The sequence below is a fragment of the Lepisosteus platostomus genome, chromosome 3, assembly GCF_059453375.1.
Source record: "Lepisosteus platostomus isolate fLepPlt1 chromosome 3, fLepPlt1.hap1, whole genome shotgun sequence".
Classification (NCBI taxonomy): domain Eukaryota; kingdom Metazoa; phylum Chordata; class Actinopteri; order Semionotiformes; family Lepisosteidae; genus Lepisosteus; species Lepisosteus platostomus.
The window spans coordinates 57,926,163-57,942,188 of record NC_142613.1 but is presented as its reverse complement, the minus strand read 5'-3'; the positions used below and the strand labels follow the sequence as shown (position 1 = coordinate 57,942,188).

Sequence of the window (16,026 nt, the reverse complement as noted above, 5' to 3'; positions counted from 1 at the left end):
GAAAGGAGAAACTTTGGTAAAGCAGATTACTTCTAAATTCTGTTAGCACATTTTTGAACAAATGAAGAAAACCTTGTTGAAGTTGCAAATGTAAACAACGGTGGAGACATGAAAAGCTCTGCCGCCATATTCTGATGTTTAGTTCGAGGTCTGCAGCATTGCTGGTACAGTAATTATTTTTAAAAGGCTTTCAAAAAGTTTATCTTAATGAAAAAAGACTGCCCATTCACCATGATATGCTTTAGGAGTCTGTGGGTTGTCAAACATGTCTTGTCTGTCTCTAATTAGCATGTCAATGGCTAATATGCTTTTCAAGTGAAACCCAGTTGCTATCGATGGATGTTTTAAAGGTGACTCAGTGGGGAACATTAACAACCCGCAATCTGTCCTTCAGGTGAAAGTCATGCTGCGTGTCTGCCCCCTCTCTCCGGGAGATACATCGGAGTCCAGCTCCTTCTTGAAGGTTGATCCTCGCAAGAAGCAGATCACTCTGTTTGACCCAGCTTCCAACGGCCCTCAGAAATCCACCCAGAAACGAGGCAGTCAGGTGCCACCAAAGATGTTTGCCTTTGATGCTGCCTTCCCGCATGATGCCTCACAGGTAGTTCTGATTTCTAATTGACAATCTACGGCTGACTGAGCCAAGTGAATTTTAATCATACATTATACGTAAGTTAGTGCTACAGTACTGTAGCTCTTGCAATACAAAAGTTCTTGAACAGCAGAATTCTTACTTGAGTGCTGTCAGGAGATTGATTCTGTGATTTGTTTTTGTTTTGTTACTATTTTATGAAATGTCTTAAATCAGACTAATAATTAACTTCACTGCTCAATTGTGAAGAGATTTCTTTTAAAATGTATCTTAATAAACATATGAATACAAATTATGATAAAAAAGTTAATAAAATAATTAAATGTTTTCAGAAAACATCGATCAGGACACATCTTCCTCCCAGAGGTCCGCAATAGATGCATTCTATTAAAATAGCAAGAGATACAGTACTGTAAATAATGAGAAGCAAATTTACATGTATCAAAATTGCAATTTCTTTTTGATAAAATCTTAGGATTGAAATATTGCCTTAAAGTATTCTTTTAGTTTATTGATATGTATTTAGAATTAAATTAAGCCATGTTGACCTAAACAGTGAAGAAAAGTCTTCTAAATGTGAGGAATGAAATGTGAGGTAGAAATAAATGTGGGTCTAACTTTCTCCAAAGCTGCAGTTGCTGAGGAGTTAGAAGTATATTGCTGCAGTCCTTTTTTTTTTCCGAGCTGCCAGCGTCCCATGTCTTGTCAATATCAAAATGTTTTCTGTGTCAATTTCCTCCTTCCTCTGAGGTCTCTGTTTTCTGTGGTTGTGTATCACAATAACCCTCTCCTTTGCTTCCCGACAGGCTGAAGTATGTGCTGGCACTGTGGCGGAAGTTATCCAGTCAGTGGTGAATGGGGCTGACGGCTGTGTGTTCTGCTTTGGCCATGCCAAGCTGGGTTAGTACAAGCGCTCTTCCATTCCCGTTAATGAGCAAGTCTTCAGTACTAAGCGTCCCCAGACCTCTGCTGCTTGTTTATACTTTTGGGTCAGACTGTCAAGGCACAGATCACCTTTGGCCATATTAATAAGAAAGCTGGAAGTTGTGTCATAAATTCCAAAGGATTAGTGTCACTTCAAAGCAATTCCCTCAAAGCATTCTGGAGAGTGTCTGGATTTTTTAAATCACCCTTTAGAACTATCCCTTTTTTATTTAACAATTTAAATTGAAGTCAGGACCCGAATTGCTGATATTTTCTGATAGAAGTATCTCTTTTTTGTAGATTGGTTTCAGGGTATTTTGTTTTTTTTCTGTGATTCACAATTCTCTTTTACAGTGTATCTGGTCTGGTATTTGGGTATAAGAAAAATCACCCTTCCAAATCATTCATTGTTTTTTTAGAGTCAAGATCATTGGATAAATGAATTAGACATTTTTGGTAATTCATCGACACTGGTGCACTTACAGTATGTTTAGTTTGGATTGTAAAACATGGATTGCCCGGAAAAGTGTTTTGAGTTAACAAGGTTTTCATCTTTATTGCAGTCAGTACATTTTTCTAGAGTTTTATATGCTAACTTTCAGAAAGATCAGAAAGACCACTTTTCAGAAAGCAGCCTTTTTGCTTAAAAATAAGTAATTTAACTGCAGAGTCTTTAGGTTTAGAGAATATTGTTATATGTGATGAACTATCCAGGGCGTATCCTGACTAGTGGCCGTTGCTTGCTGGGTTAGGCTCTGGCCCCTCTGTGACCCTGTATTGAATAAAGCAGTTAGAAAATGGATAGATGAATATTGTGATACTGTATCTTCGACTTCTAAAAACAAAGGCTAGGAGCACACTACAGTGAAATGTACACCATTTCTTTTTACATGAATAATAGATACACTGTAATTTTTCAGTAGTTAATAGAAAATGAGTGTGGGTGGACTTGTTCAGTTAGGGTTTTTGGGTTTCACCTAAAGGTATTTTTTAGTAAAAACATGTCTTTGTTAACTTTGTTGCCTCATAATTGTTATCTTGTTGATGCAAAAGAACCGACACACATTCATTTAGTCTGCTTATTTTATCCACCATCTTTGAATAAAAAATACATGCTTTGTCAGAATGCAATAATGAAATGTAAGAACTTAAAGTCTGATTCATTAAACCGCAAACGCTGAGTTCTGTACACCAACAAAATCAATAAATTATAAGGACAAAGAGTAACACCAAATGGATGTCTGAACAAAATAAAAAGTCGTAATTTAATCTTGTGGTTCGTCCACATTACATCATCTGGAAGCTTTGATTGAATTATTGCTTTGTTGTTGTGCACACAGTCTTCCATTAAAGTATATTCATTATTTTAAATGGTTCTATTTAGAATAATGGTGGTTTCCCTAACCGATGGCACTACAGGTGAAGAGGAATTTCTCTTTGAGTGAGACATACCTTAGGGTGACAAGATCACACCAAGGATGTAATAATACTTTAAGTAGGGACAAAGAGGCAAAGAGGATTTTACAGGCCCTATGAAAGAGCCTCATTGTCTTCTGTTATGATTTTATTTTGCAGAAATTGTATCAGTCAGGCTATACATTCGGCTGAACTCATGCTAGTAAAAAGCTGGACAGTGCAAGACCAGTTTTATTCTTGAAGCTCATGCCTGCACACAATCCTAGCATGGTGTGCTTTTGCATTATAAAACCAGTACTGGTCATCTGACTAGCAAGAAAAAACAGGAGAACATCTGACAGGAAAGGAAATAAAATATTTTGTCACTGTATCACTGAGAAATAAGCTTGCTCTTAATATGCACCAAAAGCTTTAAGACTTCTTGTTTCCTTCCTGATCACCTCTTCACCACCCATCTTACTGGCTTAAACTTCTCAACAAATAGTATAGAGCTTACTACACCAATTGCATGCAGAACATAATTTTAGTTATTTACTTCTAGTTTATTTGGCAGATGATTTTATAAGATATAATTTTTACATGTTCTTATTCTCTTTCATATCTCCTGCTTACCAACTCCTGCTAACCAACTACTGGAAGAGTTGCATCTGAATAAGAATTATTGTTTCCTTGATTACAGTTGGTTAGATACCATTAGGCCCTGGATATTTTTTTTATCTTGAGTTCTTCTACTACCTGAAACATTGCATCTTCTTCTGTACTAAAACTGTCCAAAACAACTTTGTCTTTCCACTGCCTGAGGTATATTTGTAACTTCCTGCTTAGCGAATACCTGAGTGGAACACTCTTTAAGCATCAACCATTTCCATTTCACTGTCTAGAAATGTTCATTATTATTATTTTCTGAAGTTCTTTGCTGTTATAGTACTGAAGTAATATGTATTACTGTTTTACCATTGGAATATCTATTTAAATTTCTCTCTTGGCCTTTCTAACATATCTTTTAACATGTACTTGGCAATTTATCATAGTCTTTTTCGTTAAGTGGTCCTGGTGTTTTTTTAATCATTTAATAAAACACTTTTATTATTAAAGATTATTTTCCCTTATTGATTTGTTGAACCATTGGGATACTGTTTTTCTAGCTTTTGATACATGCATTTTTGGGATAAAGTAATAACAGTAAAATATGTTTAAACTGTTATCATACTGTACTTTTTCCATGAATTTCATATCTATCCAGTTTTACTTATTTTAAAGTGTGTTATTGTGTCAAAGTCTACGTTCTGGATGTTGTAAATGTTTGCCTTGGATTCATCCTGTCCAGTTTCAAAATATACTTCAAAGCACACCATATTATGATCACAGCTCCCAAATGGGTCTTTCAACTCTGTCTCATCCTGTGTTTTTTGTTTGAAAAGACAAGATCTATACAAGCATTTCCTCTTGTACGTGCTCTGGGTGAGAAAGCTGTCATTAACCATAACTACCATTCAGTTTCTGCTGCTGAAATTCTTACAGGCTTTTCTCAGTCCATGATGGGAAAGTGAGGTCTTCTGTAAAAACCACTTTTTTTCATTATAAAGTATTTAATTAACATCTACATTTGTTGGTCTATAGCATACTGTACTCATAATACTTTTTTTTAAAATTAATCTGACCCACATAGATTCAGGGACTCTTGATTTCTATAGTATAACTTTCTGAATTTGTCTCTCTGAATCATTGTGTATCCCCTAATTTTCATTTTGTCTTTAATATTCTCAGTTAGCTAGGTTTTTGTGCTTTCAGTAGTATCATAAATACCTGCTAACTTGGTAGCTTTTATTTCATACTTCCAGAGTTAGATACTGTGTAATTTAGGTATTTATACAGCTGGGTACGGGGCATTTTAGGTGAAGGGCTTTGCTCAAAACAAAGGGATTTCAACCTACAACCTTCCAATTATAATTCCATTACCTTAACTATTGCTGGGCACATTGCTGCCCAGAACTTTTACTAGTTCTATCAAAGGCAAAATGGAATTCATCATCAGTGAATTAACCCATGCTAACAGAAGATGACAATTCCATCACTCAGCTGTTAATGTGTTACCCCTGAACGTCCTCCAAACATAGATCATTTTAATGCAGATGCCAGATTACAGTTATTCTGCTGATGCACTGCTTATTTATTCCTGGTGTTTTTTGTGCCATTGACAATGGCGTTTTATAAATTCCCATGACTTTAGCTCGGTAGTTTGCTATACAGTACCAGTGAAAAGTGCTACTCAGTCAGATAAACCTATCACTAAAGTGTAAAAACATTATTATGTGTTTTTTACAGGATAATGTGAAACGTAAACTTTTGCACTTAAAAAAATATGCTCAAGTGTCAGAAGATGTAATATATTTAGAAAACATTGTTATAATTCTTACAGCTTACAATGCCTACTGATCAGCAAGAAGCAAGAAATCATCGGTTTCAGTGATGGAGCTAGTGCTTTTGTTTCCTTCCTTCTCTCCCGTGGCCAATTACGCACGTTATCCACATCTTGAAGGAGGGGCTTTCCTACTTCCTACTTTTCCTACCTTCTAGACCAGTGGTTCTCAAACTGTGGTACGCATACCTTCAGTGGTAGGGGAGCACCCCCAGGTGGTATGCCAGATGACCCTGGAAATTTGTTGTGTGCACTGAAAAATTAGGAATTAAAAATTTTATAATAAAATTTTTTGTAAATTTTTCATCTGTGATTTACGTAATCAGTTTCAGAAAGCTTGAGACAGGTTTTCATATTTTCTATTTTAATAAAATTAGTTTATGTGTCAAAATCTAGCCTACGTACTTAGCTACGCCAATACAACGCTCGCTAATACTTGAGTGTTCATAATCCTCTTGAGCTTTCAGAGACACAGCGTAGTGCCACAACCGCCAACACAAGTGATCGAAAATGAATACCTCACAAAAATCAAGTATTATGTCATGGGTGAAAGGAATAGACACCAAGAGTACTGACGGCAGCTCCGATAGATCACACCCGATGAGAATGAGGAGGATTATACGTCGGCCACTAGGCTTTTACCATATTTGAACATAAAAAAAGAGGACACCCTGAGGAACTTTCTTATTGCCTTGTCTGGGAAGGGAGTCTGGATGGAGAGGGTTTTCAAAATATCCCATGTTTTCTGTTCATTGGTAAAATAATTGTGATGATGTTTTACTGTGAAGTCCCCTCTGCTGCAACAACAGTATCCCCTGTTTTAATGCCAGATTTTGATAAATAATCTGTTAATTTGGTTGATGAACTCTCTCCTTGAATTGCCTTTTTGTGTTTGAGTCACCATGAGCTTGCAAGTCAAGAACACCTTTATTTGAAACGGAGACAAAAGTACCAGGCTTACACACCAAACATTCAGCTTCCCAGTCTTTTTTGCCAGTTCGAAAACATGGACATTTATTTTTTAGTTCTGCTGTGAATTTACACTTTCGCTTTGACATTGTGTTTTTAGAGTAGGAAAATTAGAAACAAAATAGTTAAAGGAATCTACTGTAGCTGATAAGATATACTGTACAAGATGTGAAGAAGATATGCTTATTTTTACTCACATTTTGCATATAGTCTTTCTTCTTTGTCCCTTTCACAAGGCCTAGACTATTTTTTCTTCTATTTTATATTCTAGACCTTCCATTTTGCTTGGGCAAGTGTTGAATACCCCAGTTTTTGTTGGTTGGAATACCATGATATGTGTTGGGCTGTTGTTGTAATTCTTTAAATGTCTATTCCTGCATGGATGGATTCATCTTATGGTTTTTGGTACAAATAAAACACTAATTTAAAAAAAACAAGCAACATAAAAGAGAGATTTAAAACTAGTGCTGTAAATGTCACATTATAACATTTTATCTAATAACTTTAACACTATGTTTAGAATATGTTAACAATGTAAAATACACAGAGGATTTTAAATAAATGGACATAAATGTTATTTAGCCTTATTGCTATGAGAGAATTAGTACAGAAAATGGCTTTGTATGTATTTATCAAAGATGGTGATAGGGTGGTGTAGGACAAGGGGTGAAGATTACTGAATGAGTGACTAGTATAAATGACAGGTTTAAGAACTTGCTAGAACTTTAATTGATTATTCCCAGTGATGTACTGTACATGTTTATGGTTTTATGGTTTAGTGTTTGTCAATACAATAAAAGTTGGATTTTATAGAGCACACTTCCTATTGAAGCATCCCAGGGCACTTGTTAAAGATTTAAATGGAAAACTCATGAGCAAATGTCACTCTGTGATTAGACTAGATTTTAGAGCTATCCAAGGGACTGAATTTGATTATGCTGTTAAAATTCAATAGTAAATTCAATGGCACATAATCCGGGATTGAACTAGGCAGAATTGAAGAGATAGTGCTCAGCCCGTCTGCAGATATAAAAACATATATTTTTTCAACATGGAATATGAAATAAAACATTACTATTACTAAGATGTGAGATCTAAGTACAGATCTAAAGCATAAAAAAGACATTTCTCATTATGTATGCAATCTCAGTAGTGAACGGTATTAATAGGATACTGTAACATCCTTATTCAAATTCCCTCATGGTCAGATCCTCAATAGTCACCGTCCTCAGGGTTTCATAGGCCTCAGACCTCTCAGTAATCTTAGTGTGGAAAATTGTTAAATTCATTCAATGAAGCAAATAATTTGTTCAGTGGCCTAATTAGGAGTTGGAGTAGAACAAAATACAGAAAGTCCATACAGCCCTTGTCAGCGGAGGTTCAACACCTTTATCCCATTATTATGTGGGAATTCATTAGTCTTGTAATTACCAAATATGACTGCAGATGTACATTTAATGCATCTTTACACTATATTGAGAAACAGAGATGTCAATCAAAAGTTGACTATTCATTTTTATTACCCCTTCCCCTTACACTACCTTCTTTTAAGGAGGTGATGGTGATTTAGAAACGCTTCCTTTTAGTAGGTCTTATAAAAAATAAACTAGAAATTCAGTGCTCCATGCATCCTTATTGAATATCGTCACCCTGCTTCCACCTGCAATGTGGCTCTAAACTGCTTCCATTTCTCTGCCTGACAGGAAAGTCATATACCATGATTGGAAAAGATGACTCCATGCAAAACCTTGGAATAATCCCCTGCGCGATATCCTGGCTCTTCAAGTTGATAAACGAGAGGAAGGAGAAGACGGGAGCCCGCTTCTCGGTGCGTGTCTCTGCAGTCGAGGTCTGGGGAAAGGATGAGAACCTGAAGGACCTGCTGTCAGAAGTGGCCACAGGCAGTCTGCAAGACGGCCAGTCTCCTGGAGTGTACCTCTGCGAGGACCCCATCTGTGGAATGCAGGTGAAACAATCAGAAAACTGCCTCAGATATCAAGATACCATTTGATATTCACAGATTCAACATGCCATAGGATAATGTTACAGTATATCTCAGAATCTCCACAGTTAGATTAAGTGTTGTATTCAGAGTTCTTTTTTGTTTATATAGCTATACTTCTTCATAATATTGATCATTAACTGGACACTTGAAAAAGAGCCACAAACTAAAAAATGACACTCTGTGCCATTTCTGTTTGTTGTAAAACAGTTGATGATTTAGTGCTGAATGTTTATTTCCATTTGTTCTTGGAACAGACTGCTTTGGAGGAGTGTACTGTGCATCTTTGAAGCTGTTTGGTAGTCCCACAGGGGGAAGGCTGCAAAGAGGAAGCATACGAGCTTTCTCCCATAAAGCAAGAGCTGTAAAATATTCATAAAATGTAGAAAATGTAGATTAAATAAAGGAAACAAGTTAATATTCCCAGTTTAGCCCCTCGTGGGTATTAACATTTAAATACAGGAATAACAGGCAAAGTCAAAAGAGTAGATAGCGTACTCCACACACATTAAGTCTTAGTGTAATGTTAGTGCAGCAATGATGTGAGCTCTCAAAATAACATTTACTCTGTTATTGTAATTTTTGCCAAAGCAGATCTTTAAATAATACCAGGACTAGGTTCTGGTTCTGCTTAAACTCAAGGCTTGAAATATATTTTTAAGCATATTCAACTTAAAGCATATACAGTAGGTTTACTTAAATGTTTAAAAAGGAATTCGCTTTTATCAAATAGTAACGTCAATGGCAATGTTGATTTGATTAGTCTTGGACAAAACAGTCGTGTTTCTAGTATCCTCCTGAAAATATTTCTAATCCTCTCTAAAACTAATAGCAGAAGCTTTCAGTTATTCAATATTTATCCCACTTTAGAATTTCAGATTCAGTGCCTTGGGTTGTCAGTTGGGGAAAGAGAAATGTCTTTTTAAGCAATAAATACAATCTTTTCAAAATATTTTATTATTATTATTAATATATAGTGCTTTTTTTGGACACTCCACTCAAAGCATATTAGAGGTAATGGGGACTCCCCTCCACCACCACCAATGTGCAGCATCCACCTGGATGATGCGACGGTAGCCATAGTGGGCCAGAACGCTCACCACACATCAGCTATCAGTGTGGAGGAGAACAGAGTGATAAAGCCAGTTTATAGATGGGGATTATTAGGAGCCCATGATTGATAAAGGTCAATGAGAAAATTGGCCAGGATGCCAGGGTAACACTCCTCCTCTTTTCGAGAAACACCCTGGGATTTTTAATGACCACAGAGAGTCAGGACCTCGGTTTTACCTCTCATCCAAAGGACAGCGCCTTTTTAAAGTATAGTGTCCCCGTCACTATACTGGGGCATTAGGACCCACATGGACTGCAGGGTGAGCGCCCCCTGCTGGCCCCACTAACACCTCTTCCAGCAGCAACCTTAGTTTTTCCCAGGAGGTCTCTCATCCAGATAGTGACCAGGTTCACACCTGCTTAGCTTCAGTGGGCTGCCAGTTGTGAATAGGGTTAAGCCTGTAAACCTATTCTTTATGCCAATCCTCCCCATGAAAGTGGTTGCAAAACAGTCTGCTCGGAGAAGAAATATCTGATGAACCTAAGTTATCTATTTTTTATCCAATCTTTGCGGCCAGAGTTACAGAGATCACAGTCTGCATAAGAAATGAATACATTTCCGTGTCACCGTAATACAGTACGTGCACACAAGCCCTGTGACACACGCGACCCCTGATCTTGTGAATGCTTCCCACCCTCCCATCTAGCTGCAGAACCAAAGCGAGTTACGGGCGCCAACTGCCGAGAAAGCCGCCTTCTTCTTGGATGCGGCCATCGCCTCCCGACACAGCAGCAAGCCGGACTGTGACGAGGACGAGCACCGCAACTCCCACATGCTGTTCACTCTGCACATCTACCAGTACCGCATGGAGAAGAGCGGCAAGGGCGGCAGTAAGTCCGGCAGCGCCGTCTTGCGTCCGGCGAGCTCCCAGTCTTTCATGGCAGCAAGTGTTCTGCAAGATGGGAGTGGGTTCTCTGGACTCTCTAAAGTGAACAACTTCTAAGAGGGAGCAATCAGCTCTGATCAGCGTAGAGCAGTCATTTTCAGTCCAGCCCATATGGACTGCCCATAGTTGACTGACCTGATTATAAATTTAATGCACACATTAGTCATATTTTTGAATGAATTAGCTGCTGATTTATATAAATTTATAATTCCTAAGGGACTGTAGACCAGTATGGCTTTTTGATCACTTATTTCTTGTGTTAGCCTGTTTGATTCTGGTTAGCATGTACTGTACCACATATAGTGCATACTGTATATTCGTCCTTTCACTGTGCTCTATGGGATTGGGGTGCATAAATTCCATTTACACAGTGCTTTTTCTTTTTTAAAACTTGTGAAGTGTAGCCTTGTCACATCTTGGCACTGTAGCTGTAACACAATCTTGCAACAAAGAGCACGAACCATTTCCCTTATCATAAAATAGCCCATGCTTAATACTGTGGCATCTGGCTTTGATACAGGGGCCTCACAGAAACTGAAAATAAAACCTGCTGTTTACATTTTGCCATTTGGAGTCATAATTAAAATTTTTCAGGAATGAAGTACATATAATTTATGTAAAAACACTTTCACGTCCAAAGAGCTCACACATTGAAGCAAACAACTAGGACACTGGTTTTGCTTCTTACTGTAATAAAGCAATCCAAGAGGTGGTTATCTAAAAACTAGTCAAGAATCTGCAAAGATATAATATCATTACAGTCGACGTATGGATGCAAAATGTGTAGGTGTCATTATAGTCTTTGGATTCTAAGCAGTCATCTAAAATGAAAAAGTGAGCTCAGACCCAAGTTTAATAAATTATGAAAGTTCTGAACACATCACACATATAAAATATATTTTACCTTTTTGAGTCCAAGGAAATTTATGATTTTGTCCTCAGTGGTGAGATGTAAAATTGGATGATACAAATTCTACTGGAATATCTTGTACTCCTGGTTTTCTACATACAAACTTTGTATCAGATGGATATATGTCAGGGTCTGAACTTCAGAATTGTGTTTGTCTTTCAGAAAATCTAGGCTTTCTTTCGCTTTTTATTCCCTTGCAATCCATAAAACCAGTAAACTTTCTGAAAATTTAGACGCCTGAGGAACACAAGGGCAACAGTAGACCTGGATTGTTTTTCCTCTCAAGCTGTGTCATAGTGCTCTGGGAGTGAATAGAGGGATATGTGATTTCTGTGTCAGTAAAAAATACATTGAAATGACAAAATGACCTTCAAGCTAACAAGCAAAGATGGGTAAAAAAAAGCTTTGGCAGTGGGCTATGATAAAAGCTGAGTTTTCTATTGAAGTTGACTCCGATTACAACAGTGAAGCCTGACAGAAGTGATAAGAGCAAGATGTTCTGGCAAAAACCTCTTCTCCATTTTTATGAGTGGTTATGCTGAGGCCTAAGCAGTGCATCTGTGGGTTCAAAATTCTTTGAATGACATGAATTGATTATCCAACTTAAATACTTATGAGATCAGGCTTGAGGGTAATTGCAGGTTGTTTGGGCAGGAAGTATGTTCTCTAGTTCTCTGTGTTCTGCTAAGGTTGAAGCCATCAGTAAGCATTTAAGTCATCTGAGGCTTAGCATTGGAGAAAAAACCATGTTTGTTCAAAGATGTAGAAGTACTGTATCATTATCTTTCAAGTTAACTAAGAGTGACCCAAAGAGTCAGACCCCTCTCTCCCTCTCTCTTGTGCTAGTGTCTGGGGGGCGAAGCCGGCTGCATCTCATCGACCTGGGCAGCTGTGTGAAAGTACTCAGCAAGAACAGGGACAGCAGCTCTGGACTCTGTCTGTCACTCTCTGCTCTGGGGAATGTCATCCTCGCTCTTGTCAATGGCAGCAAGCACATTCCCTACAAGTAAGCTTTTTTTATTACGTCTAGCATTTGACTGACTGAGCTGTGGTGAAAAAAGGACATCACAATTTGATTTGAGTATGAAGTATAAAGTCTTCGTAGATGTCTGTTTTCTTGCTGATATGGGTTTAAAACTCTTTAAATTGCTTTAAATTGAGGCATTACCTGCTTTTTAAGCAACCACATACTGTAGTGGCATCATTTTCAAGATACACTTTGTCAGTGGACCTTCGTTAGCATACCTGCACTGGCAGCAGGAATCTTTTTTTGTCTTAGTAAAACTAGAATGAGCATGAGGACTGGATGTTGGATTAGCAGTTTCTGTTGCAAAAGATGTTAAAGAACCTCAAGTCACAGCGCTAAAGAAAGATGGCTTGGCATGAAATAATTGATAGCTGGATTCACTAAAGTCTGTTTTCTAATGTACCAGATCCTCTCCCGACCTCCTGGGCATTTTAATTTAAAAGTACTGAATTTACATTGCAAAACACAGCGTCAGTTTAAGCAGGAATTGTAAACACTCCAGAGAGCTCAACTGTAATTAGAGTTTCAGGCCATATAGATGAACTGTAATATTATGGGATGATAACTTAAATGTGGAACATAAATTCTCTGCAGAAGTCACTGATCCTCTGTTTCATGTAATTAGAATTAAATAGCTGCAATCTCAGCCTTTTTTTAGAAAAAAAATAGATCATATACATGCCTATATCGTACGATGTTGTACCAGGCATTTTGGTCTGCTTTTAAAACAATTAGTGATACTTATGAAGAAAAATCCAATTATTTATGCTTTAAATTTGTCCACAAGCGATTTCAGGCTTATTAAATGAATAATAATCATGCTTCCATCAAGTTAAGCTGTACCTCATATACTGAAAGCCTCAACACAAGGTTAAAATTCACTAGTTTAACTTTTTCCCATAAAATGAAATATGAAAATGAAATGTAAAATGAAAATCCCGAAAAATGTTACATAGTGAGCGTTTGCCAACAGCTATTCATGAAAAAAATATTACTACAGTACATACAATTTACAGGAAATGTACTGTAAGACTTCTGATGGATTACTGTATAATGAGCATATTTTGCACTGACCACAATGTCTTGTTTTAAGAGGCCATTAGACTGAGAAATGAATAAGGATAATAACTTGATTCAGGACTAACGAGCCATTCTGCACACACAAGACAAGGGACGGTGGGATTCCCCTAATTCAAGGCCAACCGTTTTCATTAAAGGTGATACATGGTAATACACAAAACAATTTAGTTCACTATCATAAGTAGTGGTTATATAAGAGTCTGTCTCTCTTTCTTTTCCTTTTTGTCAGTTATGTTTATAAAAGTCTAGTGTTGTAGTGAGACTAAACTGGTAGTTTGAGATTCCGAAATGTGAATTTGATAGCTTGCTAAACACCACACAACCAAATGTGGTAACTATTTTTTGGATAGAAGAAAGAATATATGTGGCTGGAAATGAGCTTGCAATGCTATTTCTCAAATATTTTCTATTGGGATAATGTATAGGGTTTATACCTTTACTTTATCAGGTTACAGTGTATTATGTTATAGTTAAACCTTTATTAAAATTACTTAGAGACTGTGATCATTGCAGACAATTGTTATTACTGAAGCTCCATGTAACACTAAATATTAACAGACTTGACAGAACAGACAATAAAGTGTTAAGCCTTGTGTGCATCATAGATCTGAAGTGAAGGAGAAAGGGTAGGTGTTGCAGTCTTCTGTTCATAGTGTAAGTGTACTTAACCATATAAGGTGAGAGGACACAAAAACGGATAACTTATCAACAGAATTAAATATGTACAGTTTCTGGTAGTGCAGTAGTTTTTAATAAGGAAGTCAAGGGCTATTCAAGATCCCCGAGTATTTTTTTAATAAAAAAGACAGCGCCATAAATGATTTGATTAAATGCCATGTTGATAAGCAACAATCAATAACTTTCTAATGTCATTTTTATGATCTAGAATGCAAATTATAAAATTATGTAATAGTCTAATAATTAATCATCTCAGTAAAAAATAGAATTTCAGATAATATTTTTGAAAAAATAATTGAATGTCATACTATCCTGAATGTGTGTATGAAATTTCAAGTTAACATGAAGGTAAAAATGGAAATTAAAGAGTGAATTAATTAAATGATACAGCAGAAAATAAGAATGACTCTGCTGACTATTGTACTGTGATTGAGACACAATCCTATTCATATAGCCTATCTTTAATCATAACTAAAGTACTACAGTATATGCACTGTATGGAGGTAAACTGGAAACATGGAAGACAGTTGTATCTTTTCTGGTTTGGTGCTTTAGAGTGAGTTTATTGTTACATATAACCCTTGAGAGCAGGTATAGGAATCTAAACTTTATTTTTGAAAATTAATCTCTTAAGGTTCAGTTCTACCCACAAAGCAAATGGAGGTAATCCATCATCCAAGCCCATGTTTACCAAGAGCAGTTCATTGCCTCATTAGCAATTATAAGGATACAAGGATTTATTCTGAAAAGCATGACACATCAAAAGTTTGCTTTCCTGATTATCTTGTTCTGGGTCCTTTCACACGCTCACACAGGACAAAAAAGAAGATACATCCAATTATAGATGATTGAAAATCCTAGATAATTGCCCACCTTAGGCGTTTCTATCAATTCAAGAATACAGATAAACATTTTAGTTTTAATTGTCTGTGTTTTCCAGAAATATGGGGAAGCAGGATTCACTCTATTGCACGCTGTAAAGTAACGTGAAAAAATTTACAAATTTAAAAATAAATCAGAAATAAAAATATACATTATAACATACGTAAATTGGTTTCAAGGGTAAAGCCTGTGATGTAGTCCATTAATTAAGCTCGTTAATGTACTTTTGAGGAATGCATGGAGTCCAAAAGTGAGAGGTATGGATGTAAGGTTAGGTTTTCTTGTAACAGTGCTAAATTTGTGAACCATTTGTTCTGAGGCTCCTGTTCACTGCAACCATTATGTGTTCTCCTCATACACAACAAGCTGACATTGAATACTAGGGTTTACAGAATAAACTGTGCACTTTGATCTAGACACTTACAGTAGGTCAAAGGACCAGGTCGATATATTCCGCGTTGATATAAAATTCCAGGTTGATTCATTAAAGAGATGAAAAAGTTATTACTACAGTAAATCATGTGACGCAGTATTTGTGTAGTCTTTTTCTCAGCAGTATGATGTATCATAAGAGTTTTAGGTTTTTGATCAGAAAATACAGGAACTGGTAAAAAGTTAAATTTTCTAAATTAAGAATATTTTTTAATACTGACCAGACTTGGAATCCCCAGGTGTATGTTTTTCATGTCTCGGCTCACAGCTATGAACTCCATGACCGCCCATCAGGGAGAATGAGGAAGTGTAGGCAGACTGCTCTGCCCGGCCAGCCTTTCAGCCACTGGTCTAATAACGCATCACAGGCAGCAAAGCCCTGATTGGAGGAGAAGTGTATCCCTCACTGACAGCACTGCCTGCTCGCAAGTGCCTGGGTGGCCACAGAGGTCACTCTTCCTGAGAGCCAGGAGAGCCCTGACTGACTAATCTCGCCCTGCCCTTGTCTCTTGGGGAATCCTAGTCACAGCACATGCTCGAACCCATGATCATAGAGCTCCGCTTGTGCTTAGTCAAGTGCCCTTACTACTAGAGCAGCTGAGGAGCCTGTTATGCACTTTTTAAAATAATTTTTCCTCCAGTTTAAATGTAAATTTTCTGTCTGAAAAGGGTGAATTTGTCAAGGCCTTTAAGAG

General features: G+C 37.0%; 1 protein-coding gene and 1 long non-coding RNA gene across 5 annotated transcripts in view; one reads left to right on the top strand and one right to left on the bottom strand.

Annotated features, from left to right (window-relative positions):
- kif26ba (kinesin family member 26Ba) overlaps nt 1-16,026 on the top strand; it is a 186,005-nt gene that overhangs the window by 152,826 nt on the left and 17,153 nt on the right. For all 3 annotated transcript variants that reach the window (XM_088626176.1, XM_088626175.1, XM_088626177.1), the window contains 5 exons: nt 395-601; nt 1,399-1,492; nt 8,024-8,286; nt 10,083-10,266; nt 12,079-12,238. In XM_088626176.1, the coding sequence (XP_088482302.1) occupies nt 395-601; nt 1,399-1,492; nt 8,024-8,286; nt 10,083-10,266; nt 12,079-12,238 (908 nt within the window). The remainder of the gene's footprint in view (nt 1-394; nt 602-1,398; nt 1,493-8,023; nt 8,287-10,082; nt 10,267-12,078; nt 12,239-16,026) is intronic.
- On the bottom strand, nt 2,158-15,695 carry LOC148675142 (uncharacterized). Of its 2 annotated transcripts, XR_015935452.1 has the most exons (3): nt 15,553-15,695; nt 8,037-8,273; nt 2,158-2,288 (listed from the first exon to the last, which is right to left on the bottom strand). It is a non-coding gene; the product is annotated as an uncharacterized LOC148675142 (long non-coding RNA). The 2 variants fall into 2 exon arrangements; XR_015935451.1 differs by lacking the exon at nt 2,158-2,288 and having other exon boundaries at nt 7,819-8,273.